This window comes from Lycorma delicatula, chromosome 4 (genome assembly GCF_047948215.1).
Source record: "Lycorma delicatula isolate Av1 chromosome 4, ASM4794821v1, whole genome shotgun sequence".
NCBI lineage: Eukaryota > Metazoa > Arthropoda > Insecta > Hemiptera > Fulgoridae > Lycorma > Lycorma delicatula.
In genome coordinates this window covers 82,039,468-82,064,513 of record NC_134458.1, presented here as the reverse complement: position 1 = coordinate 82,064,513, position 25,046 = coordinate 82,039,468, and the positions used below count along the sequence as shown (strand labels likewise).

The following is a 25,046-nucleotide window of genomic DNA, read 5'->3' as shown; positions in this document are numbered from 1 at the left end:
ATACACTATAGGATTACTTTAATATAGCTTTCCATCCTTATATCCTATATGCAGAAAGTAAAAGTTTGTTAATCTAAAGAACATTACTTTTACTGATTATGACAGACTGGTTTGAATAAAAATGAATTAAATAGAATATCAAGAATGAAGCTTAAATTAACAGGACTACTACGAATAAACAAATCACTTGTTACACATTTTGATCAAACCCAAAGTAACAGATCAAAACAAAGATAAAAAGTGTACACTAAAAAAAAAATATGCAATACAACTAGCAGAAAGTTCATTGGTAGTGTATTACTTATTACTGCAACGGAACGCAAGTATAGCAGGAGATTTATGTGTCTGCCTACTAATCACAGAGCTTGGACAACAGACCCTTGCTGCTGGGGTTATTCTTATTATTGGAAGGGTATTTATTTAACTGGTGGTTATACATTAGTTTTGTTTAGTTATAGACAGAATTGTAGATTGCATTCCAATCCTTACTTATTACTGAAACTACAATAAGGTTTTTGTTAAAATAAATTTTCTTTTGATCAATTTAAATCAAACCAATAAATTTATATTTGAATTATTAACTTTTCATAAACATTTTATATATTTTATAGTAATTAACAAACTTATTTATGAAATATGTAAACTATCTTTTAAATTTCCATTTATCATAATTAGTATACTTTTAACTGGCACTGCCTATTGCAAACATTAGTCATCAATGAATGCTGAAAACATGCTGTAAAACTACACCCAACAATATTTCATCCTGGAAACTGGTTAAACATAATCTAGGGCACTGGCATTTATCCTTACTTCATGTTTCACCTCCTTCAAGTTTTATAATGTTACTTTCTGAAGTGTTTCATATATTGTGGAACAATCTTATTGTCAGAATATGCAAGTAAAGACAAAGCAAGTACAAGACTGCATCTAAAGCAGTTTTTACAAAGACCATCATTAATTTTTTAATTTATTATTTTTAAAAATATATATATATTAAATATTTTTTTGAATAAGTTTATACTAGGTTGCTACCAGAACATAGTAATACAAAAGGTGTAATAAATGTAAATTTATAATAAATAAAGGTATAATACATGGGTATAATAAAATATAGGAAATCATATGTGGCTTGAGCGCTTTATTACTCTATAATATCCACTATTAAAATGTAAATTCAGTTAATGCAAATTGTTAATATTGGCTTATGGATCACTAAACTATTACAAAAATTGTTTTAGGAAACCCTGAGTTCTATAACACACTGAAAAGAGCACAGTCCACAGAATGCCAGAGGTATGAATTTGCAGAGTTTGAAATTGATACTAAAATGAGTTACACTATAAAAAAAAAACTACAGAAATCAATAAATCAATGAAATTTAAAAATAGAAAATGCAGAATAATTAAAATAATAAATACCTTTAATATCTATCTGTGAATTTTAAAAAAAACATAACACCTAGAATTACAAGAGAATATAAAACTAATTTTTTTAATCAATATTCATTTTTTTAAATTTACTAATAATTTCATTTTCTAATATATTCGATTCCTTAAGATATTTTAATTCTTCAAATAATTTGTTACACTTAATATTACAATAATGAGATTACTTTATTAAATATGCCTACTACCCCCTGACATTTTATTTTTCCTTTGAATCTGTTTTATACTGTGAAATAATTCTTTGAGACATTAGAGGGAAAGTTTTAAAAAAATCAGAATATTTTATTGCCCAGGTTACTATATTCTTTAATTTTCATTGAACTTACATTTATTTTAATTTCCTTATTACTCTGAAAATAAAAAAATCGCTTACTTGGATCAGGTGGACAAATCTGTCTTCCATTAAGACGAATGCTTCGTAATTGTGGACTTCCTCTTTTTGCATTATATTTTACCATGAAACGTGAAGACAATGGAGGTCCTGGTAATAATTTCTGTGTCAAGCTAAGTATTGTAAACCTCTCGTTATCAGAACTAGTGACATCTCCCATCCATGACTAAATGAATATTAAACAGTGAATTTATTTAACGCCAAAAAATAAATATTATGTTGCTAATACGAGGGTTATTTTTTTCAAGGTCCAATCGGTCACAAAATTAAAACCAGAATGAAAGTAAAAAATTTTTTATTTGTAACAAGTATTTACATAGTTACGCTATTTCTCTACATAGTCGCCACTCCGATTTAGACATTTGTCATAGCATGGTGCGAACTTCCCAATACCCTTGTCATAGAACGGAGCTGCCTGTGTTTCCAGCCATGTTTCTACGCTGGTCTGCAGCTCGATGTCTGTGCCAAAATGTCATCGGTTGACACTCGCTTCCTTCCCTGACCGCCTGCATCGTGAACATCTGCATGTCCTACTTTAAACTTCTTGCTCCATTGTCGCACTTTGCTGTCACTCATTGAAGTTTCACCATACACATTACTTATTCGTCTATGAATTTCAGCTGCATTACACCCCTCAGCCTGAAGAAATCGAATTACTGCACGCACTTCACACTTGGCGGGAGATGCTATTGTTGTAGACATGTTTACGTGGTAGCTACGTGTTCAGAACTAAACGAAGTGACCCGGCATGATTGAAGCCCACACTAGAGACGCTGCGCAACACATATGTGTAAAGGTTCATTCGATTTTTGAACGGGTTTTTATTTTGCTACCGATCGGACCTTGAAAAAAAACCCTCGTATAATAATTACAGTATATCATAATATATAATTAAAATAATAAAGCTTAGTGTTAATGTTACAAAAATTATATAGTAATGAAGATTTGTCATCAACCTCTTTACATAAAACATTAACATTAACAATAACCTAAATATTCTTCCTGAAAACAAAAAAGGACCACACCATAACAAATTTAAATTGAAATATAACAACACATCATGAACAGACAGTTTAAATCTAATACGTTTTTTTACCACATCTTAAATACATCTTCTTGATTAAAAAAAAGTCAGCAAATATTTCACAACAGCTTCAACTACGTACAGAAAACTAGACTAGTCTCACTGAGGAAGACCATAAAAATGGTGGAATAAATGTTGATGTTAGTTTAAATTTTTTTAATTTTTTTAATCATTCCTGCTTACAAAGGCTGACACTCAATTATAATTTTTTAATTGATTATAGATGAGTTTTGTAGGATATGAAAAATGCCAATCCTCCTGAATGCGATTTGAATTAGGACCTTCTGGAAATAAGAAATGCTGTGACCACCATGGAAGTCAGCTGAGTCAATCATTTTGTTCAGTACAATATGTCAAAATGGTAATGAAAACTGTAATGCTTGGGCAAGAAGTAAATTCTTCAATCAATAAACTAATAAAGGCAGTGAAATGCAAAAAATGAAATAACGAGTTAAAATAACTAACTGAATGGTGTCATTCAACAGTTTACACTATCATTAATTTTTTTTTTTTAAGTTTTAGAGGCATCGACTACTGTGGTCATTAGCTTCTTTCCACATCAAAAAAAAATCAAAATTTTCCTTCCCTTCCTGATAAAAACACTAGCAACTTAAAAAAAAAACTGTTCTAAACACATTAGAAAACACTTAAAAGCACTGAAACCATTTCTAATGAAATGTTGCCAAAAAACTTTCAAAATAAATTATATCAAATCACATAATAACTAACTACTTAATTTCTATTAGCTAGGTTTACCCTTAGGCCATCCTTTCTTTCTTCTTTTTTCCATCTTCCTGAAGGTCTCAATATCAAACTTCAGACTGTCTGAGGCCTCTGAGATGGATTTTCTGATCCTCTGCAGTAAATCACAGACGATCTCCTGCTACCGGCATCAGATGATGCTGGCTCCGATTCTGTGGTCAGCAGTGTGTAAGAGTTGAGATCTGATGCACTCCCAGCTAAAGCTTGTGGAGTGACTGAAGTGCCTGGCTTCTCATTAAAAGCCTCTGTGCCTTCAAAGGCTCCATCATTGGACATTCAAAGGCCTCTTTTTCTAGAATTTAATTTCTGGGTTTGCTGTTGCCTGAATGGGAATTTTCTCTATTTTGATTTTAACCTACTCTGATTTAGCTTTGGGCTTCTTCTGTATTTTAACCTCATTTTTGCTATTCTTGTGACTGGTTGATGGCTCATTATTGGGTTGTACAGAACTCTTAGTTTTGGAAGCATCTACTTTCTTCTGCATCAATTTGAAGCTGCTTTCTCTTGATGTCGACTTCAATTTTTTATTGATGATACATTTGGCAATGCATGCTAAAACTAGTTCCAATTCAGAAACTCCATTCTCTGGTTTAATGGAAGCTGCAGGAGCTGCAGCAACCTGTGCATAAGATGCATCTTTGGTGTTCTGCCAAGCACAATTTTCTTGGCTTCAAAGTAGCTGACTTTCTGCATAGTCTTGATCTCTTGTACAGCTACTTCTTGTTTGTAGATCAGACAATGCCTAGATCTTGCAGAATGGTCCTCATCACAATTGACACGTACAGGTGGATCCCTGCATGGGTAATCAGGATGTGATGGATCACATTCACAGAACTGCTTCCTCGAACAATGTGTGGCTGTGTATCCAAATCGCTGACATCCAAAGCAGCGTAGTGGAGTTGGAATAAACAGATAAACATCTAACCTGTAGAATCCAGCTTTTGTCTTCTCTGGATACTTTGGCTTATTTAACACTTATTTTAACACATGCAATGCAGAGTAGAACTTCTTTGTTGAGTCATGAATTTAGTCTACGACACGTAACAACTCCTTGCTCATGAAGTTCCTCTACGATTTCCTCTTCTGTACAGTTTAACAAATCTCTGCACATGACTACACCCTTTGAGAAATTCAGGGTATTATGGGGTGTAACGTCAATGTCCAAGACTTCAATCTTCTTGGCTTTGAGTATCAGAGACTATTGTATATTATTGACAGTTTCAACGAACAACCCAGTAGTAGTCTTCCTTGTTTCTTTTACAGGTCCTCCAGAAGCTTCCGTCATGCCTTGAGCTATCATGAAAGGACTGATGTTTAAGAAATCCCCTTCTTTTCATTATATCACCAAATATTTTGGAATCATTCCCCTACTCTTCAGACGAAACTTTGTTCTATCCGTCTTTTCTATGTTCGTAATTTCTATACTCTTCTTTTGCTTTCCATTGAAATGTTGTCAATTCTATCAAAACAACTAAAAAGTCATGTAGTTATTAAAAACTTTTCATTTCATTGAATTTGTCACATTTTTTATTAAAACTCTTCACACTCTTATTTCTTAACACCTAGATTTGCCCTTAGGCCATCCTTCCTTTCTTCTTCTTTCCATCTTCCTGAAAGTTTGTTGTTGAATTCAAAGGTATCTGAGGCCTCCAAGATGGAATCTTCTGATCCTCCATAGTAAATTATGGAGGATGTCTTGCTGCCAGTATCTGGTATTTGCTCAGATGGTGTGATCAGCAGCGCATTTGAATAAAGACTAAATGCACTCCCTACTAATGATTGTGGGGGTGGCTGAAGTGCTCGCCCTCTCATTTAATGACCTCTGCACTTTCAGAAGTTCCATTATTGGTCTTTCAAAATCCTCTTCTTCTGGCATCTTTACGTAGCTTTATAGTTCCATGAGAGGGAATCTTCAACTTTTACCAACTTTTCAACTTTTTACTGTCAGTATATTCTGCTCAGACTTCTTCAGTGGTTTGGCTTCACAATCCTTCACCTTTCAAGTAGTCAAAGTTCTTTCCTAAGTTCTTTAACAATGTTTGATTTAGAGACATCTGGTTTCTTTTTCATTGGTTTTGGATTACTTTCTCGTTATGATTGACCCTAGTTTTTCGTTGATTATGTGTTCAACCATACTAACCAGAGCTGGTGGCAGTTGAGAAACTACACCTTCTGGTTTAAATGGAGCTGCAGCAACCTGTTCATAGGACACAATCCTTAACATTTTGCCTTGCACAATTTTCCTCGCTTCATACTAGCTGGTTTGTTTATTGTTTTAATCTCATGAACAGCTACTTTTTCCTTATAGACAGGGCAATTACAAGATCTCGCTGAATGATGCCCATGACAATTAACACATATAGGTGGATCCCTGCATGCGCCATTGGCGTGTAACAGTTCTTCACACACACCTGTTTCTTCATACATCATGTGTCTCCGAATCTCTGACATCCAAAACACTGCAATGGTATTGGGATAAACGGACGTAGGTCTAATCTACGGAATTCAGCCTTTAATTTCTTTGGACACTGGTTTCTCGAAAGTTAATTGCGATGCGAATGGTGTAACTTCTCCATTGCGTTGAGTGTTCTGTCGCCGACACGTTACAACTACCTGATTAAGTAATTCCTCGATGATTTCCTACTCTGTACAGTTCAATAAATTTCTACAAACTACCATTCCTTTTGAGGTGTTTAGCATTCCATGTAGTGAAACCTCAATGTCCAAGGATCCCATCTTCTTGGCTTTCAGTAGCCGTAGTGATTGTGAGTCATTAACCGTTTCTACAAACAATCTAGTACTTGTTTTTCTGATCTCCTTTACAGGTTCTCCTTCAATTTCCACGATGCTTCGAGCGAGCATGAAAATAATAATGTTTGAAAAATCACCTTCCTTCCCCTTGATAACCAAATACTTTGGTATCGATCTGATATTCTTTGGTCGAAACATAGTTCGATCTTTCTTTTCCTGGACTCTACAGTCTTCTTTATCACTGAACTCTATTCTGTTCCTTCACTTCGCTTACGAAGAAAAAAGCTCTCTTGGACGAGAGTTTTTACGTGGAACCTCTGCTACGGACGTTGTAGAAGTAGAAATAGCCATAACCTATAGAATCTTCAGTCAATATGTCGTAAGGTGTGGGCAGAGAGACGGTTAGGCATGCCCCGGATCATTGACCCTGCCTGGGTTCCCCCAGTCCGCCGGGACGCACAAATTTAACCCGGGCCGGGAGCAGGTACTGCCTGGCCCACAACATCGACATTCTAAGCTCTTAGTTTTGAAGGTCATCTTGTCCAACTAAAGTAATATCGACTTCTTTGCTGTTTGTCACTTGTTTGGCTGCTTTATCAGCTGCTTCATTACCAGGAATATCGGCGCGGCCAGGTGTCCATATCAAGATGTATTGTTTACCGTTATATTTTTTAAACCTTTACCGTTATACCCTGGGTTCCGTTCCATACTGATCACTTGTCAAACAAGCCTATTGTGCCGATTCTTCAAGAGGAATTGCGCTAGCCCAACTATTGCATTTCTATATGCCGCTCCATTTTGCCGAAATTTCTGCCCCCTTCTCTCCAAGACACGTATAATCTATCAATGTGGATGGACGATTCCAGGCATTGTGAGAAACTTTCTTGTCCTACGATCCAATTTATCCACCTCCGCTTCCGTCCACCTCAAGTTGCTGAAACTATACTTGAGCATGGGTAGGGCGAAGCTGCCGATCGCCGTTATTCTGTTTTTGGAAGTTAGGTTGCTTTTCAGAACGCTCCTAACCCTCCTTATATATTCGTTAATCAGCTTGTGCTTGACCATCCTCGTCTTTGATTCTAGGGTCCTCTTCCATACCCAAGTATTTATATTCCTCTCCGTGCTCCAACTGTCTTATGACCATTCTCATCTCTTCATTTTCTCTGAGGATGTCACCCTGGTTATTCTTCTCAGAACGACCCTCGCGCACTTATCAATCGCGAATTCCATTCCAATGTCGGTGATATATTCTTGGACGATTTGAATCATCCCATCGAGTTCTTCCAGACTTTTTCCGAGTAGGTTCATGTCATCCATGTACAATAAGTGTGAAATGGGTTCCTCGTTTCTGTGCATTCTATATCCCAATAGAGTACTCCTCAGACGTGAGGGGTACGTGCTAAGCAAAATAGCAGAGGTGACAATGAGTCGCCTTGAAATATACCCTTCCGTATGAAGATCGTTCTTGTTCTCGTGGTGCCGACCTGATTGTTTATAAATAGTCGAGTTCTCCATTGTTTTATCTTCTTGGCATAATCTGATGGTACCTGGATCGATTTTCAAGATCTCCAAAACTCTCAGGATCCAGTCGTGAGGCACACTATCAAAGGCTTTCTTGTAATCGATCCAGGCCACCGTCAAGTTCTTCCTCTTTCCTCTAGCGTCATTACTTATGGTTTTATCTAAAAAGAGCAGTTCGTTGCAGCCATATGAACTTCTCCGGCACCCTTTTTGCTCCCCTGGAAGCATCTTGTTCCTGTCTAGATGCGTGTATATTCTATTTGAGACAATCGAAGTGAATAACTTGTACATCACTGGCAGACATATTATGGGCCCATAGTCCTTCGGGTAGTCTTCTGTTCCCCAACTCTCTTTGGTATCTTGTACGTTATGCGTTCAGTCCTCCATTGTGGGGTCTGACTATTTCCCCTCAATATCTTCGTGAGGGCTTGGGCTATCTTGACATACAAGGGGTAATATTTTCAGCCAGAAGATTTTGTCATCTTTTCAACCAGCAGTTTTGTACCCCTTAATGTCCTGGAGTTGACTAGTTTCTCATTTTCTTCAACGCCTCTCTACTTCGTTTCTGCTTATATCATTTGCATATTCCATAAGTTGGGGTTACGTTCCTCATTTTCAATCCAAGTTGCATAGGCGTTGTAATCAATTTCTCTCTCCCATATCTCAACGCAAAATCTCGTCAGTTCTTCACTTATATTGCCGCCGCTTATATTGTTCTCCCCATTAATTTTCCTACAGAACCGGTTTGGATTCTCTTGGAAAATCATATTATCTTTTCGAAACGCTCCTGGATTCACTCCCTCACTCTTTTATTATTCGGTGACCAGGATATTCAGAGACCATTCCCGATATTTCCCTCGTCTCTGAAGAGCTGGTAATGCTCGTCCAGGAGTGGAGAGTCCTCAAGGGCTACACCGTCAGCGACCACAACCAACACATATCATTTAGAGCCCTTGTTGATGCTCGTGAGCGCCCGCAGCACTCAGAGCTGGTGAAAAAATACAATGTCAATCAAATCGGCGAAAAGAGATTCGTAGAAAAGATCTCCTCGGGGCTGGTACGCCTGGTAACATCACAACGGGGAGGGGGGCCGCTGGCTCTAAAGCAGTGGTTGCTTCGACCATGTGGCTGATCGCTTCTACATGCGATGCCTCCATGCCGAGGCCAAGGCACCGGAAGCGACCCGTGTACTTGTGGACACCGGAGATTGTAGAGTTTCGCCAAGACTGTCTTCGGCTGAGACGAGTGGCGCAACGTGCAAGGAATTGTACGGATGCGAACGCCAGGTCGGCTGAGCAAAAAATCGTAGTTCTAACGAAGAAGCGTATTTACCCTCCTTCCTTTGCAGGTCGTGGATGAGGTTGTCGAATCAAGCCGACCTCGAAGTACCTCGGTATGATGATTGCCGGAAACACAGCTTTGCTGAGCAACTACGGAGAGTCAACGACAAAGCCGCTCTCAGCCGGCTCATGGCTAATGTCGGCGGACCGAAGGCCAGCAGACGGCGACTTCTGATGAAGGAGGCGAAGACCGAGTGACCATCGCCGGGGAGGAATGAACTCGCACGTTCCTTCCCAGCCAAGACAACCGGTCTTAGCCCCGGCGTTCCTTGGGACCGCGAGACCAGAGGATGATGAACCACAATGCTTATCCCTCTGGTTAGATCGCGGACAGAGTGATGGCATGGAGAGGTGGAGTACTACGTGACCCAGTTTTTAAAGGATCACGGGTACTACCGCGCTTACCTCCATGCCATAGGGAAAGCGCCGTCTCCCGACTTCCTGTATTGCTCTAATGTTTGGGACGACGCCGAGTACACCTTTTTCAAATGTACTCAATGGGTGGCAGATCATGGGACACTATAAGTGGATCTCGAAGGAGCCCCCACAACATGGTTGCAATGATACTCCGTGATCTGAGCTGCTGGGAGAGTGCAGTCCGATTTGTCGGGGGCATTCTCAGTGCCAAGAAAGGCGACCTGAATTGTAATGAGTCAGGTGAAAACTAGATAGCGGCCTTCTCAGGCTAGGATAGGAGGATTGAATGTGAAGTAATTTGTAAAACAGTTCCGAGCCAAGTCCTATTAGAAAGCGGGTGGTTTTAGCCAGTAAGCTACTGATGGCGGTTTAAGCCCACCATTGGGAGCCTGCCACTGTGCATAAAGGTATTTTCATCTCCCCCCTAAAAAAAAAATGAAAATTTGATGACAATTTATTTGCTTGCTAATTTCAAACATTCTGTAATATTTTATTATTATAAAAATATAAAAATATAGGTTATAAAATGTGATACTGATAGCTTCAATTGTATTACATCAATACCATTGAACTGTCAATTACAAATTCTGGAAAAAAGCACCTAATACATTATTATATAAAAAGTTACGAGATGAAATACAAAGATCTCATTTTGATTTATATCCTTATATTTCATTTTAATAATGGTGCAAAAACAACTGCTAAAAATTATAAATGTGTTCAATTCAGACACACACACAACTATTTTCATTCAAGGTATATGAACTTAGGTAAATCAGTTAATTAATTAATATCTATAAATAATTTTTGGCTGATTTATAGTTGTCAGTCACCATTCAGGGGTTTTTGGCCAATTAATAATTCGCAAAGTATAGTGAGGTGGTAATTTGATGTAATGATAGTGATCCCACAGTATGAAGATGCTCCTCTGAAAGAAAAAGAAGTTGTTTACCTATAATCCTAGACTTTTACACCTTGTCAGATCTATTTTGACTACAACAGCTGATGATAGTATTTAGGTGTTTGTGACACTAAATAAAAGAAAACACAAACTCAGTTTATGGTAAATGTATTGCTTCATTAAATTCTATTTGATGGTAAAAGTAAATAGAATTGAATAACAAACAGAAATGACTATTACTACTTTTTTTTTTAAATTAAATGAAAGATACATTTTAAGAAATATAATCATTACAGACTCACAACAAGTAACTCAGCTGGACGATCAAATCTAATATCCAATCTTACACCCACTAATGACTCATCAGTAGATACAAGAATAACACCATACCAATGATCTTGCTCAGGTTCAGAACCCTCATAAGTGAACACACTTGGGCACGGAGATTGAGGATGAAATTGTGCATCAATTGCATTATAAAAATGGTATGATAACGTGAGCACAAAAAATAAACATTTCATCTGAAAAAAAAACACATTTTATAATAAGAGAAATATTTAAATCATAAGAAGGTGAATTAAATTATCCAATAATGTTACAGCCTTTGTATTTCTGAAATGAGTAATAACTCATGCCTTCCAAAAATGCTTTCTATTGTGAAAGTTTCTTTTGATGAAACTCTCTAAGATATCTACATAAAAACTGTTACACTAAAAAATTATTCTCAAAACACCCTGCTTACCTATTGTCAACACATTATCATAAATTATACCTTTTTATTTGAAAAGCATTCATAGCTGTATTTACATCATATTATTGTAAATAATATTGTTTCTATATAATAATAATTGTTTCTATATTTACATCATATTACTGCAACTGGAACTAAATAGGTGAATAAATAGGATTATAAAAGTGCTCCTACTTTTATGTTCAAAACTCAAAAGATATATAACATACAAGTATACAACTGAAATTTTGATATTCATTACCTGTGAAAGTTTGCTATGTTTTAATTGAAATTACCTTTTACAAAACATTTAATATATATTTATTCAGTGCAATTCTTGCACTGGAACTAATGCCAAATCATGTATTTGAATCGATTAAGAGTAAAGAAGCACATATTAATTACTAGATATTTACAAATTGTACAGGTATGATTTTTTTTTAAATAAGGGTACTCTTTATTAAATAATATCTGTGTTCAGATTAATTTGCACACAACTGTAAATAACTCTTCAGAAGACATTGATGAAAATCATATGAGCACAAATTTATGCACTTATTGAACAGGATGCACAGACAGCATGGACAGAGTAATATATTTCTGTAAAAGAAAATTTTTAAATTAAAAATAGCATCAGAAGCAACACATAATCTCTTTCTTGGCCTTATGAGGCCAAGTATTGTGTTGAGTTACACAAAAACAGATCTGATATCTGGTTTGATAGAGGTAAATATTGTTATTTTTTTAAGAATAAGTTATTATTCTTTTTACCAATGTTTATAAGCTATAAGAATTGAAATTTTATAAAAAATTATGATTAACTTTTAGTAACAAAAAATATGTAGCCTACTTGTATTTGTATAATTTCAAATAAATACAAATTAAAGACTGTGAACAATGTGTACACATTATTAATTTGTAATTTGCAAAACTAATACAAAGATAAATAATTACTCAGCAAACTCTAATTAAAAATATATGACAAAATAAATATCAGTAAATAGATAATAGTTAATTAAACCAATTATGCTTAATAGGTAAATAAATATTTTATTCAGTTTGCTAAATAGTTATACATTACATGGATTCATGTCAGGAATGTATTGCATGCTATACCAAAAAGATAAAGATTGATTTCATCGGCACCTACCTGAAAAGATAAAGAAAAAACAAAAAAAAAAAAAAATCAAGGGAAAACCTTGACCAGAGCAGTGTTAGAAAAACATTGTTAAATAAAAGAGAGAATTGTTATGATCATATATCTGATAAAAATAATATGTGAAATAATGATAATCCAGTTATATGAACATTATAACAGTTTTAAAGGTGTTAGCCAAAATTATTTGTACATTTAAATAAGAAAGAAGAAAATTCATGATTTTTTAAAAATTATTATTTAAAATCTCATCAATAAAATATAATTAGTTTTGTAACTTTTTCTTTTTAACCTCCAGGTTCACCGTTAGGTATTGCTTCAGAGGATGAGATGAATGATTTGTGGCATGTGTGAAAATGCCATGCCTGACCGGGATTCGAACCCGGGACCTCCAAATGAAAGGCAGAGACACTACCACTCCAACCACGGAGGCTGGCATTAGTTTTGTAACCAAAATTTTATAATTTTTTTTTCATAATTTATAGGAAGATTTTTTACATGAACCTTTTATTTATTTTAAATATGGCTGGAGATGCATCCCCTAGCCTATTGTGAATCAATAGTAATTCTGTTTAAAACAATATCTAATAAGATCAGTAAAATAAATTTTACATTAAAATATTTTTATTGTTTTTTTCTCTACCTAATCAAATTCTTAGTATAAATAAATTGAATTTTCAATATGATTTAACAAAATAGACAGATTAAAAATCCTTCCCAAAAAATCTAGTACATAATAAAATTCATAAAATTTAGACCAGCTATGTCTTCTAAACATATGGGTTTATGAAGACAAGTCCAACAGTACAAAGTTCTGTAGTTAGGGGTTTTACATAAACAAATTACATTGAAAAAAATATGGGGAACTATTTAAAAAAAAAAGAAAGTTATCTGCCATACTAAAATTATCTTAAACAAATCAATATCTTATTTTTAACACTTCATACAAAGATGGAAGGTTACTTATTTAATTTTTTCTAGCGTTTACAATTTTAGAGTTTGCAGTAATGCTCTAATCAAAATGAATACTGTGTGTATATATCTTGGGTGTAGTTGATACTAATCTTAATATTTCTGAAAACAAGCGAGAATAAAAAAGTCAACATTTAAAGTACCAATCATTTTTTTTTTTGAGTTAGCAAAACGTTTCAATTCGAAAATAAATATTGAAATTGAAATTAAATTTAAGTTTTAGATTGGGAATCCTTTTTTTCATTAAACAATGCAATTGATATAATTTTCGTTTCAGACGTCGTTCTTATCTAATTTAATAAAATAAATATATTGAAGTGATAAGTTTATGCCTGTTTAAAGCAGTAAAATTCTACCCGAAGTGATACTTCATTTATTTCCCCGAATACTTCCATTTATTCATTTTCCTCTACCGAAATTTTATTTTCCCTCAAACGGAGGGTAACATAAGATAATAAAATAGATATTATAACTAAATTTTTACACTTAATAAATATCTAAAAATAGGTTAGACCACTAAAATTTCATACTTGTTTTTAAGTCATTAAAAAAACCTGATTCTGTAATTGGAAAGTCTGGTTGTTTTGCACTCCTCAACCAAATGTAGGCGGTTAATCTAACAAGATTTATATACAGCTAGAAGTAATAGTAGATAATAATATGATACATTAGACGATAAATTAATGGACAATACTACCTTCTATTATTAAATTATTCCTGAAAATTTCATATTTTCTTCTTTTGAGTATAATATTTAACGATAATTATACAGAATTTAGAATACGAAGTATATAAACATTCTAGACTGTATGAGGAAAGAACATCGGTTCCGAAATCAGAATGTGGATATTGAATTACAAAACAAAAAGACAAATAAAGATTATTTCTGTTTATGTCACATTTGTATTGTCTTATATTTCTGTTGTATGAAATGGTTGATGATTATAAATTCTTACTAATATTTACAATAAATCTAAAAATAATTATTAATAAGCAATCTTTAATTACAAGGTTACTGATCAGACTGAAAACTGATTTCAACAAACGCAGATTTCGGAGTAAATCAAACGGTAATCGTTCAACCAATCAGGTGATCGCTAAGTGTGATAGTATCTCAAGCAGAACCCAAATCATCTAATGGAACAAATTGTTTGAATTTGTATAGCTCCTTTCTTTTTTCAGTACATCACCGTTTTCAAAATATAATTCACGGTAACGTCTTAGAGCAGGCCTATATTAGGTTAACTTTGGGATCGGTCGTTTTTGTCATAAAAATAATTCACCCCTATGCAGCAATGACATTTAGTTAGAATGTAAATGTTATGTGTTACTAAAATTTTCCAGTTCTACAATAACATGATCTAAGTAATTATTCTTTCCACTAGAAATAAAATTCTACCGACGTTATTTAAATAATAATCTTAATGTACTTAAATATTATCAAACGTTTTTTCACTCTTACCTTCGCAATCTTTTGCGATCGGTTTACATTTCTCTTACTGAAATCACTTTATCAACGTCTTGATAATTGTAATAAACTGCATAAATCGACATATTGAAATTTATCAACAAATTTACGAGCTGGCCATTATCAAAATTTTTTCGCGATTAGTAAAAGAAATTACATCCAGTCTGACTGCAACACACTAACGTACACAAAGTAATATAAGGAAATCCCGTTGTTGGCAACACAGACCACATCCACTATAACTCCACTGAATGAGGTATACACGGTCTGTCCAGGAAGAAATTTCACATTGTTGAGAATTACACCTATAATGACGATATTACAAGGTCAAGGCAGAAAATAATAATGTAAGCATTAGACGGAATTGAATCGTGATAGTACACAGTCCAAGAAGCCTGACCCTAGACCTTACGTACGAAGATCCCCCACCCGTGACCACACTAGTCTTGTTCCATGCAATACTCTCAGCAACCGGTTTTACATTTTAATTCAACAGGTAAATTAAAATTTTATTATTTAAATCTATTTTTATTCAAATATGCATGTTATAATCGATAACAATCTTTAAATCGGATAGGCTTTTACATGCAACGCAGATTCACGAATTTTTTTAGATGTTACATGAAAATATATGAAAAGAAATGTTTCTATTAGAAACGCCCAAAAAATTCATTTTAAAAATTGCCAAACAACCAGTTAAAAGGAAATCTTTTCAAAACCTAACACATGATATATATATATATATATATATATATATATATATATATATATATCCTCCTTACACCATGTAGAGGGTCCTCTTGTTTTTCCTCTGTCGTAATTTTATGTGTATTTTCAATATCTTACCATGACATTTATTAGTGCATTATATAAAGTGGGAAGGAAAGAATGAGAAACTCAGAAATATTTGTTCTAGTTATTTATTTGTTTGTTTCATTTTTTGTAATTAAATGAACTCAATTCTGTGGTAGTGAAGTTTATTTATTTTACATTTTTTTACTTTCTGAAATATACTGTAAATTAATTTATATGACCTATATTTTAATATATAACATTCTGTAAAGTAAGTGGAAATAATGGTTAATGTCTAAAGCCAAAATCAGATTGTTAAACAGGTCACATGTTAGGAATTTGTTAAAATAAGAGTAAACTAACAAATGAGCAAATGGAAGAACAAGTTTGTAATTCAAATTTTGTAAGATGAGACATGTCGCACCCACACAAATACACACATAACAAATAGAAAAGAATGATACACTTAAAATCATTATAGAACTTAGGAATAAATGGATCAGAATACGTAAAGGAGGAAAGCTATTATCCTTTCAATATATTACACCATTTTCTTGCACAAACAAGTAATGAATGATTAATAATACTGAATTAAGAGACTGCATGGGATTCAATCCAATGGAATTTTATCAGAAAGTTTACAAAGGCATTAAGTTAAATAGTTAGCACGAGTGGTAAATGCAACAATCAAAATGGTTATAGGTGATTTATGATGAGTCACAGTCACTCCTGAATGGGTTGTTTATTCTCAAGTAATATACAACTCATGCCAGGGTTAAGAGGAAAACTGAGAGATGAAGTGGTTTCCTGTTGCTTTCTTCATGAGCCAAACATAAGATCACACATCAATATACCAAGCCTACCAAAGTGCAGATGTTCAGTTCTATAAGTGCTTCCTTCAGCTGACCACAGGAATTAGCTGTATAGTAAACACATTACTCACTCAGAAAGTAAATCTAATTGGTTTCTCTTGTACTGCTGGTGCTTTATGTGTATCACAGCTATAAGAAATATTGAGCCAGATAATGTAAAACAACAAATTAATGAACCCCTTTTGTTGAGAAACAATGTTTTATATGGAACTACTTGTACTAAGGAAAGGATGTATATCATGCCATTATGCATCAGTTAAGTTCTTGTTGCTCTTATAAACTGTTCAGCAGTATTGCATCTGAATGACTAAAGAAAAAAAGAATAGAACCAGGCATTAAGGTTGATAATATCCAGCAACAAAATAAGTATTTCCTCAGCATAACTGTTGTAAAAGAAAGCATTCTGCTAACCCCATATATTTTCATGTAACATCTAAAAAAAGTTGTATTAATGCCAACACACATAAATAAATATTTCACTTTTAATTTCAATAAATTCTGTTTATTAATTTCTATATCTAATATTTAAATTAAAAAACCTATGAAAATTCATCCACTTTAAAATAAAACAATACAATTTTTGAGTAATGAGATTTTAAATTTCATCAGTGGCTTTTCTGAGATAGTGTTTCATTTAATTTTGTTTTGAATTGTGGCCTCAACACAATAGTAGAGCATACAGTATTTTTACAATGGTATACTTAATAGTTAAAGAGTAAGGAGGGATTAAAACACTTTCTTAAAGCCACTTCATTGTGATTTAATGAAAGTTTTTGTTTTACTTTTTTTCACTGACAATTTTGATGAATAAATATTTTTATGATGCAACAAAAATTCCTTTAGTATAAAAAGTTGAAAAAATTAAAACTGGTTTAAAAACACACAAAGTTGAAAAATAATACTTTTTTATTACACTGATAGACAAAAAAACTTTTTTTAATGCTTCTCTAAGTGTGATACCATTTCTTGAATTGCTTTTCTGCATACATAACACAGATCTGTAAATACAATCTTTCTATCACCCTTAGTTTTAAATAAAATGTGCTTAAAAAAAAATGAAGGGAAAATATAGTTAAAATCTGTAGAATTTGTAATTTTTTATGGTCATACCTGTGTTAGAATGATTTTGCTTTTTTTTACAAATAGCCTCAAGCACATCCCGAATTAATGTCCAACAGTAATCGGCTAGCATGTTAGTAGTTAATTTCCCTTTGTAGCGGCTTTCATCACAGAAACGTTCACAGTGTTTTTCACTTACATCCCTGAGATTGTCCAGGAAAACATTCCAGATGCGAGTGGAAGAAATGTATTTTCAAAGACATATTACATCCCATAACTCTGTATGAAGTAAGAAGTTGATTAACAATATTGTGGTAATTGTCGGATTTTTGTTTGCCGAGAAAACTTTTGCAAAAGTCCTTAAATGAAGCTCAAGCTGCACTTTCTACATTATTTAACATCGAGTTAAATACATCATCTTTGACCATCTCTCTTATTTGAGGAAAAATCTGGGACTGTCCTTCATTGCTTTTACAACATTTTTCATTAGTTCTAGCTTGATATGGAGAGGTGGGAAAAATATTTTTTTGGGTTCAACTAAGGGTTCAGCAAAGCGAAGACTGGCACACTCTGTCATCTTCTCGACCGAAAAAATGTTGAATGAGCAAATCAAAGATCAAAATCAAGCTGATTTGCTTTTTTGACAGTAGGGGTATCGTGCATAAAGAGTTTGTTTCTCCAGGACAAACTGTCAACCAAGTGTTTTACAAAGGTGTCCTTGAAAGGCTCAGGAAAAGAGCGATTAGTGTGAGACCAAGTGAATGCTTCATCATGACAATGCCCTGTGTCACACGGCCATTTTCATCAGGGAAATTTTGACCTCTAAACGCATTCCTATGGTTCCTCACCCCCCCCCCATTCACCTGATCTGAGTCCTTGTGGCTTTTTCCTTTTCCCAAAATTGAAACATGTCTTAAAAGGATGTCATTTTGGAACTCTGGAGAACATTCAAAAGACTGTGACTGACCAGTTAAAAGCCCTACCAGTGCTGCTACCAGGAGTGGGAACAACGATTCTGCTGGTATATAGCTGCCCGAGGGAACTACTTTAAGGGGATAATGTTGTTTGAAAAAAATAAAAACTTTGGTAAGTAAAAAGTCAGTCTCATTACTTTTCTCACACACCTCGCATGTAATTACAACAAATAAATTACCTTTTCAGGGTGTAGCTTCATTTTTTAAATAGCATATCTGTCAAATGTCCTCCATTATTTATTATGCATTGTTGCAACCTATCTCACAGATTCCACATTCCTGTTTACAGCATTTTGTCTGGTATGGGTGTGATTTTCTTCTTGTACTGAGGCCTTGAGTTCATTAATACCTTAAGTTTATTAATGAACACTAGACTTGAGATGACCCAAGAGAAAATAGTTGTACAAGTATATTGACAGCTCTGGAGAACAGGGTGGCCATAGAATATCTTTTCTAAAATTATGTGGCTAAGAAACACCTCCTGAACTGTTAAAACTGAGCATCATGGATGCTCTGGTACTGTGGATCAATGCCCCCATCCTGCTGAAAGTACACCATGATCAGGTTGATCCCATTGTGTACTGAGCAGAAGTGACTGTCATCACTTGTCCTTACTGTTCAATAAAATAAAAGCCTGTAATCCCAAAACTTGCCATTGCACATCGACAGTTACAAGTGGACTGTGAAGAGGACGCATATGAAGTTGCTGGAAATTTGAATCAAACCAGTTACAAAACACTGTTTGTTCACTGTGCCTGATAAAATTGTGTACTGTAAAAGTACAATTCATCACTCAGTAGCAGGACCATCTCATCATTAAATAAGTTGAGAAAGTTTTCACAGAAAATAGAAAAAAAAAAAATTTTTATATTTTTGTCAGATTTGCTTTGTCACATTCATTAGGTTTTGCACCATTATCATTCTATATAGATAAAAGTTCAAATTCTTGCGCAAAACTCATGACATTGGTGAGGTAAAAACAAAGGGCAATGAAAAAAAAGCAATATTTCCAATAAAAATGCACTTCCTTATTCTCTTAAGCTGAGCTTCATGTAGATTAAATGTACCTAAAACATCTACCAAACTTTGATTCGGACAAGAAAAAATATTTCATACAGTTATGCAGATGGTACAACATAAAAAGGCAAAAAGCCTTTTAATAAATCTACTGAGGTCCTCAAAGCCAGAGTTATTACTTCACTCTCTTGGGAATATAATTACACCATAATACTGCCTAATGTGTTATGATTGCTATTATTACTTATAAGAAATGAAATGTTTTGTAGTAATAGAAATTTGTATTACATAACAAACAAATATAACTTCAAATATATATATTTATAATTTTTAAACATTCTAATTTAAACATCACTTGTTTTTCAACTTATCAATGTTTTTCTTTTTAAATTCTTTAATTTATGTTAAAAATATAAACACCAGTATAAATATAAAAGATTTTTTTTTTCACTTTGAGGATCACTAAATTATTTAAGCGTAAACTATATTGTAGAATTAATCACGGTAAAACTGTGTTTTAAGGGAATATTGTATATTTTTTTAAATAATTATAACTACTTTTTACAATTTATTTTCCTTCTGGTCAGAAGTATTTATTTTTTCCTTTACTAGATTCAAAAGTGAATCTATCCATTTCTGATAAGTAAAAACCTTTGCATCGGTTGACCCACAACACTCTTTCCTTTTAGTTTATATTGCTGCACCTTGTTAATATCCTATCTTCATTTTTAACACTCTAAATGGGGCCTATTAAATTTATTTTTGATAGTTTTTTCTTCAATTTATGATGAGTATGGTTTTGATACAAGCATTATGATCTAAATAACACAATTTATATGATAATACATTTTTAATATCAATTTAATATAAAATCTATTTTTTTGAAATGATTCATGTTTTCTTTTATTTTTTCTCATACACAGAGTGTATCACAAAGTTCTCCCAGGACTCTTAAAACCTATTCTACTCATGAAGATAATGGAAAAAGTTCATATAAATATCTGTCCTAAAATGCTTCATTTGCAAGTTACGGCTAGAGAAAGATTTCACTTGGATTTCAGCTAATTTGATGAAATGATGTTGTACTAAAATTTTTAGGACGTTAATTAAGGAGCAGAATTAGTGATTTCTTATGGTGTTTGACCTAACATAAAAATTGAATAATAAGTCTCAGAATCGTATCCGCAGTAGTTTTTGAGAAATCTAGGAGGAAAACCAATAAATTGGGGTAAAAAGCTCTGTTTTTTGTATTTGAGTACAATAACTTTGTTAAATGCATAATAAACACATAAAACTTTTAAACAAAACTTGAAAAGAATTTAATTCTTAAGAAAATAATGTAAAATTAGTTGAATAAAACAAAGAAAAATTGGATAAATTCAGTTTCATTTAGAAAAAGTATATTACTACATTTATCAGAAAATGATTTACTTAATGCAAATAAAAACGAAATTCTTTTTTGGTGATGTGAAAAATTAGTAAAAAAATTTACTGTTAAAAATTAAAAAAAGAACTGGAAATTATGTACTCAACAATTGTAAAATAAAAATTATGTGGATAATAATTTTTTTATTAATTGCTGAAATAGGTATAATAAATTATTTGAATAATTATTATTTCAAAGTAGGCAATAAAATAACACAGCTGTTGAACAATGCGCAATACTGTATTAGTGTTTAAATCATCTGTAAGGTATATTAAGTATATCTGGTACTGTGAATTGTGCTATTGTTAGCGAAGATTTTTCTGTGAATTTTAGTTAGAACGTGATCAGTTTGCCATTCAAGTAATGCTGGGCTTAATTAGAACAGAGGAATACGCTCATGTGGTCTTCATTTTGCACATGTAATGGTAATGCTGGAGCTGCTGCAGTAAAATATGGATTATGTTTTCTGAATTGCAGGATTCCAAACCCCAAAACAATTACCTTGATTTTTTGCAATCTTTGGGCAACAGATTCACTTTCTAGTATTTGTACGAGCTACAAACAATCTGAAGTGGCCTTCTTCACAATCAGCTGTTTGGACCGTTCATATTGCCTGGCCGTTTAAATGCTGAAGTCTACTTGCACTTTCTTCAAGAAGAATTGTTGCAGCTACTTGAAAATGTTCCTCTATTGCTGAAACGCAAAGTATACTTCCAGCACGGTGGCACACCTCCCCACTTCTCTTGTACTGTTTCCACTCAATTATTATTTACCTGAGAACTGGATCGATTGTGGAGGTGACAAGTGTGTGGGTTCATGAATGACAACATACGAATCAAACAATGAAGCTAATTAGTGATATGTTTCGGCAACGCTTTAATAAGCCGCCACCACGAAAAGAAACAATGTTGACTTGGGAAAAACGTGAGTTTGAATTAGGCAGTGTTAAAGAGAGGCCGTAGAGTGGACGAATGCTAATGCGGTTAGAAACATATGCTGCTGTTGCAGTTTCCATTGAATAATCCCCAATGAAATCAACTCGTAAACGGTCAGCTGAACTTCGAATACCATGATCGACAACGCTAGACCATATGAAGAAGTACTTGAAAGTTGGACCATTTTATCCGATGTTCATCAATGAACTGTTAGATAGACATGAAACGTCCCGCTGCATCCTGCCAGGCTTTATTAGAAAAGTTCCCCGCCACAGTGCACCGTGAAAAAGGTACTGTTTAGTGACGAATGTGCAATCTATTTTCAGTTCACATACCAGAAATGTGTTATTTTGGGCGAAAGAAAATCCTTATTACGTGACACAGTTGGAAAGAAATCCACCGCTCATCATGACATGGACCTGGAATGGCAGTTCGTCATCTGTTTGGTCCTTATTTTTTGACGGAAAAGGGGAATGGACAAACTTATTTAGAGATGTTGGAGGCACAGTTAATACCACAGCTTCAAGAAAAGGATCTCATGGAAAGAGTATGGTTGCAGCACGACGGGGCACCTGGACATTTTACTCTATCAGTTCAGCGTTTCTGAAAGAAAAATTTCCAGGACGTTGGATTGGCCGTGGTACTCTAGCGTCACCAGCTCCATTATCATGGCCACCATGAAGTCCTGATCTCACAACACCAGCAAATTCATTATGGGGAATTACCAAAGCACGTGCAGCATCTGCAAATCACTACACCACAAATGAAGAATTGCGTGACACTGTGAGGGACGGCTTCCGTAACATAACACCAGACTTGCTCCGTCACACAAAACAGCTTTGTTATGAGTCTGTTGCCATTTTTAATAAATTATTAACTCATTAAAACTATCAGGAAAGAAAAGGTTTGTAGAAAATTTATTTATATAATTAATATTATCTCTTCATTTTCATTTATTTATTATTTCCTCATTAACTACTTTTGATGACCGTTTAACAATCATAAAACTGACCTAATGAATGTTTTCAATTGAAATGACAATCTAGTTTTAGATTTAAGTAATTTTTGTAGTAATCTATCAGGACTTTCTTGTTTTCCAATTTATTTCAACAACTGTTTTATATAGCTCTTTCTTGTATTTAATATTTGGTTGTTTTTACATAAACTACAAAACATTTTATCATGTACTTGAATATTTCCAGTACTATGCCTAGGAAGACATAAAAAGTTCAGTTCAAAATATGCAATAAATAGATTGCTTTTTTTAATTTTTTGGGATACAGGGAATTTTGGGGCAAATTTTTTTTTAAATGGTAAGGTAAGCATTCATGCATGTACGGAGCTTAATATAATGTGGGGTTATGTTTGCAAAATTTTGAGAAAATTGACCCCATAAGACTGTCTACCCCATCCCTTGGAGATATTGACCTTAAAAGTTTACCAACAAATTGCCCCATATTCACAAGTCTCTGTACAAAATTTTATAAAAATTTGTTTATTCCAGTCAAAAGTTACTAAGCTTCAAATACACCAACACATGTACAAATTTTTTTTGTTTTTTGGGATCCTTGGCTCATGAAATGTTGAGAAATGCATACAAAATAAACCATACTCCATATTTTGACTGATTACCATACTTTCCTTTTTGCAACATAGCTCTAGAGCTATGATGCCAGGAAAGTAAAACGTGTTATTTTTTTATTCATAATTATATCTTCATATATTTTCTTTTTCATAATTTAACATATTTATTAATTTGTTGGGTATTAATATAGATTTTAACCGTTTATTTTTTTTATAATTTGAGTTTTGTGATACTGCCCTGATCCAGGTTTTCATACATTTTTCCTTAAACTTTCAAATGAGCAGCCTAATACTGGACCAGTTGCATATTTTATCCATAAAATAGAACATATATTCATTACTTATGTGATGTATAATGTATAATTACATTCAGATCTGAATAAAATATTTATTTAAACTTTTAATATGATCATAATTATAGTAATAATAATAATAATAATAATTTGATGTCAAATAATGGAAATATTTCAATTCAAATTATCCTTTTAAGTAACTTTTGTGTTTTGAATGATAACCAATACTTACATTAATTTTTGTCATTCATGCATATAAATCTGTTGCTTACAAAAATTATTTATACCTATTTGTAAATTTAATTAATAAGTTCAATATAACTTACATTGATTATATTATATATATATATATATATATATATATATATATATACTTTTTTCTTCAACTTTTTCTTTAACTCAGAGAAAACCTCTACTAACTTACCTCTAATTTGGTTTATTGCAGTTATTCACCAACTACACAATTTTTCCAGTTTTGTATTAAGTCAATTTAAAGAGCAGTTAAAAAAAACACTAAAGAATGTTACAAAAATAATATCAAATAATAATAGTCCCTGTATATAAATAGGACAGCTAACATCTAATACTCCAGAACGTTTGTGTACAAAGAGTGCAAAAGGCAAATACAAAATGAATTTTATTTTGTTAATATACGACACAAAAAGTGATTAGGTATGTTTGTATTTGTGTGTACATGTTTTTGTCCATGCATCATGTATGTGTGTGTGTGTGTGTGTGTGTGTGTGTGTGTGTGTGTGTGTGTGTGTGTTGTGTGTGTGTGTGTGTGTGTGTGTGTTGTGTGTGTGTATATATACGCATGCACAAGTGTTTATATAAAAGAACTAAAGATGTTTATAATTAATATATCATTTATTCCATCATCAATTTAATCAGTAACTCAGCTTTGTGTTAATTTATATAATAAACTCTAACCTGCAGTTAAAGGTCAATCACTGTAGAACAAGTGTGTATATACATATATATATGTGTGTGTTGTGTGTAAGTGTATGTTCATGCAGACAGATAGAAACAAACAAATTACTACATCCCATTAAGAGATTATGTTAATGATGATACAGGCTAACAAAAACTAACTTCTATAATAATAACTTCACAACCACAAAAAAATCAATATATTTCTTGTAGTATTGTT

General features: G+C 33.3%; 2 protein-coding genes across 3 annotated transcripts in view; one reads left to right on the top strand and one right to left on the bottom strand.

Moving 5' to 3' along the window:
• The window catches only part of LOC142323596 (uncharacterized), a 50,392-nt gene extending 25,865 nt beyond the window's left edge, over positions 1-24,527 (bottom strand). The window contains exons 1-3 of one of the 2 annotated variants that reach the window (XM_075363430.1): positions 24,318-24,527; positions 10,918-11,136; positions 1,822-2,005 (exon numbers count right to left, since the gene is read on the bottom strand). In XM_075363430.1, the coding sequence (XP_075219545.1) occupies positions 1,822-2,005; positions 10,918-11,136 (403 nt within the window). In that variant the 5' untranslated portion in view covers positions 24,318-24,527. Of the gene's footprint in view, positions 1-1,821; positions 2,006-10,917; positions 11,137-14,935; positions 15,309-24,317 lie in introns of those variants that run through there. The other variant, XM_075363431.1, reaches the window with a different exon arrangement.
• Positions 15,415-25,046, top strand: part of LOC142323598 (translation machinery-associated protein 7 homolog) — a 52,570-nt gene continuing 42,938 nt past the window's right edge. Inside the window, exon 1 of the mRNA XM_075363433.1 lies at positions 15,415-15,437. The gene's annotated coding sequence lies outside the window, so the exon portion shown is untranslated. The remainder of the gene's footprint in view (positions 15,438-25,046) is intronic.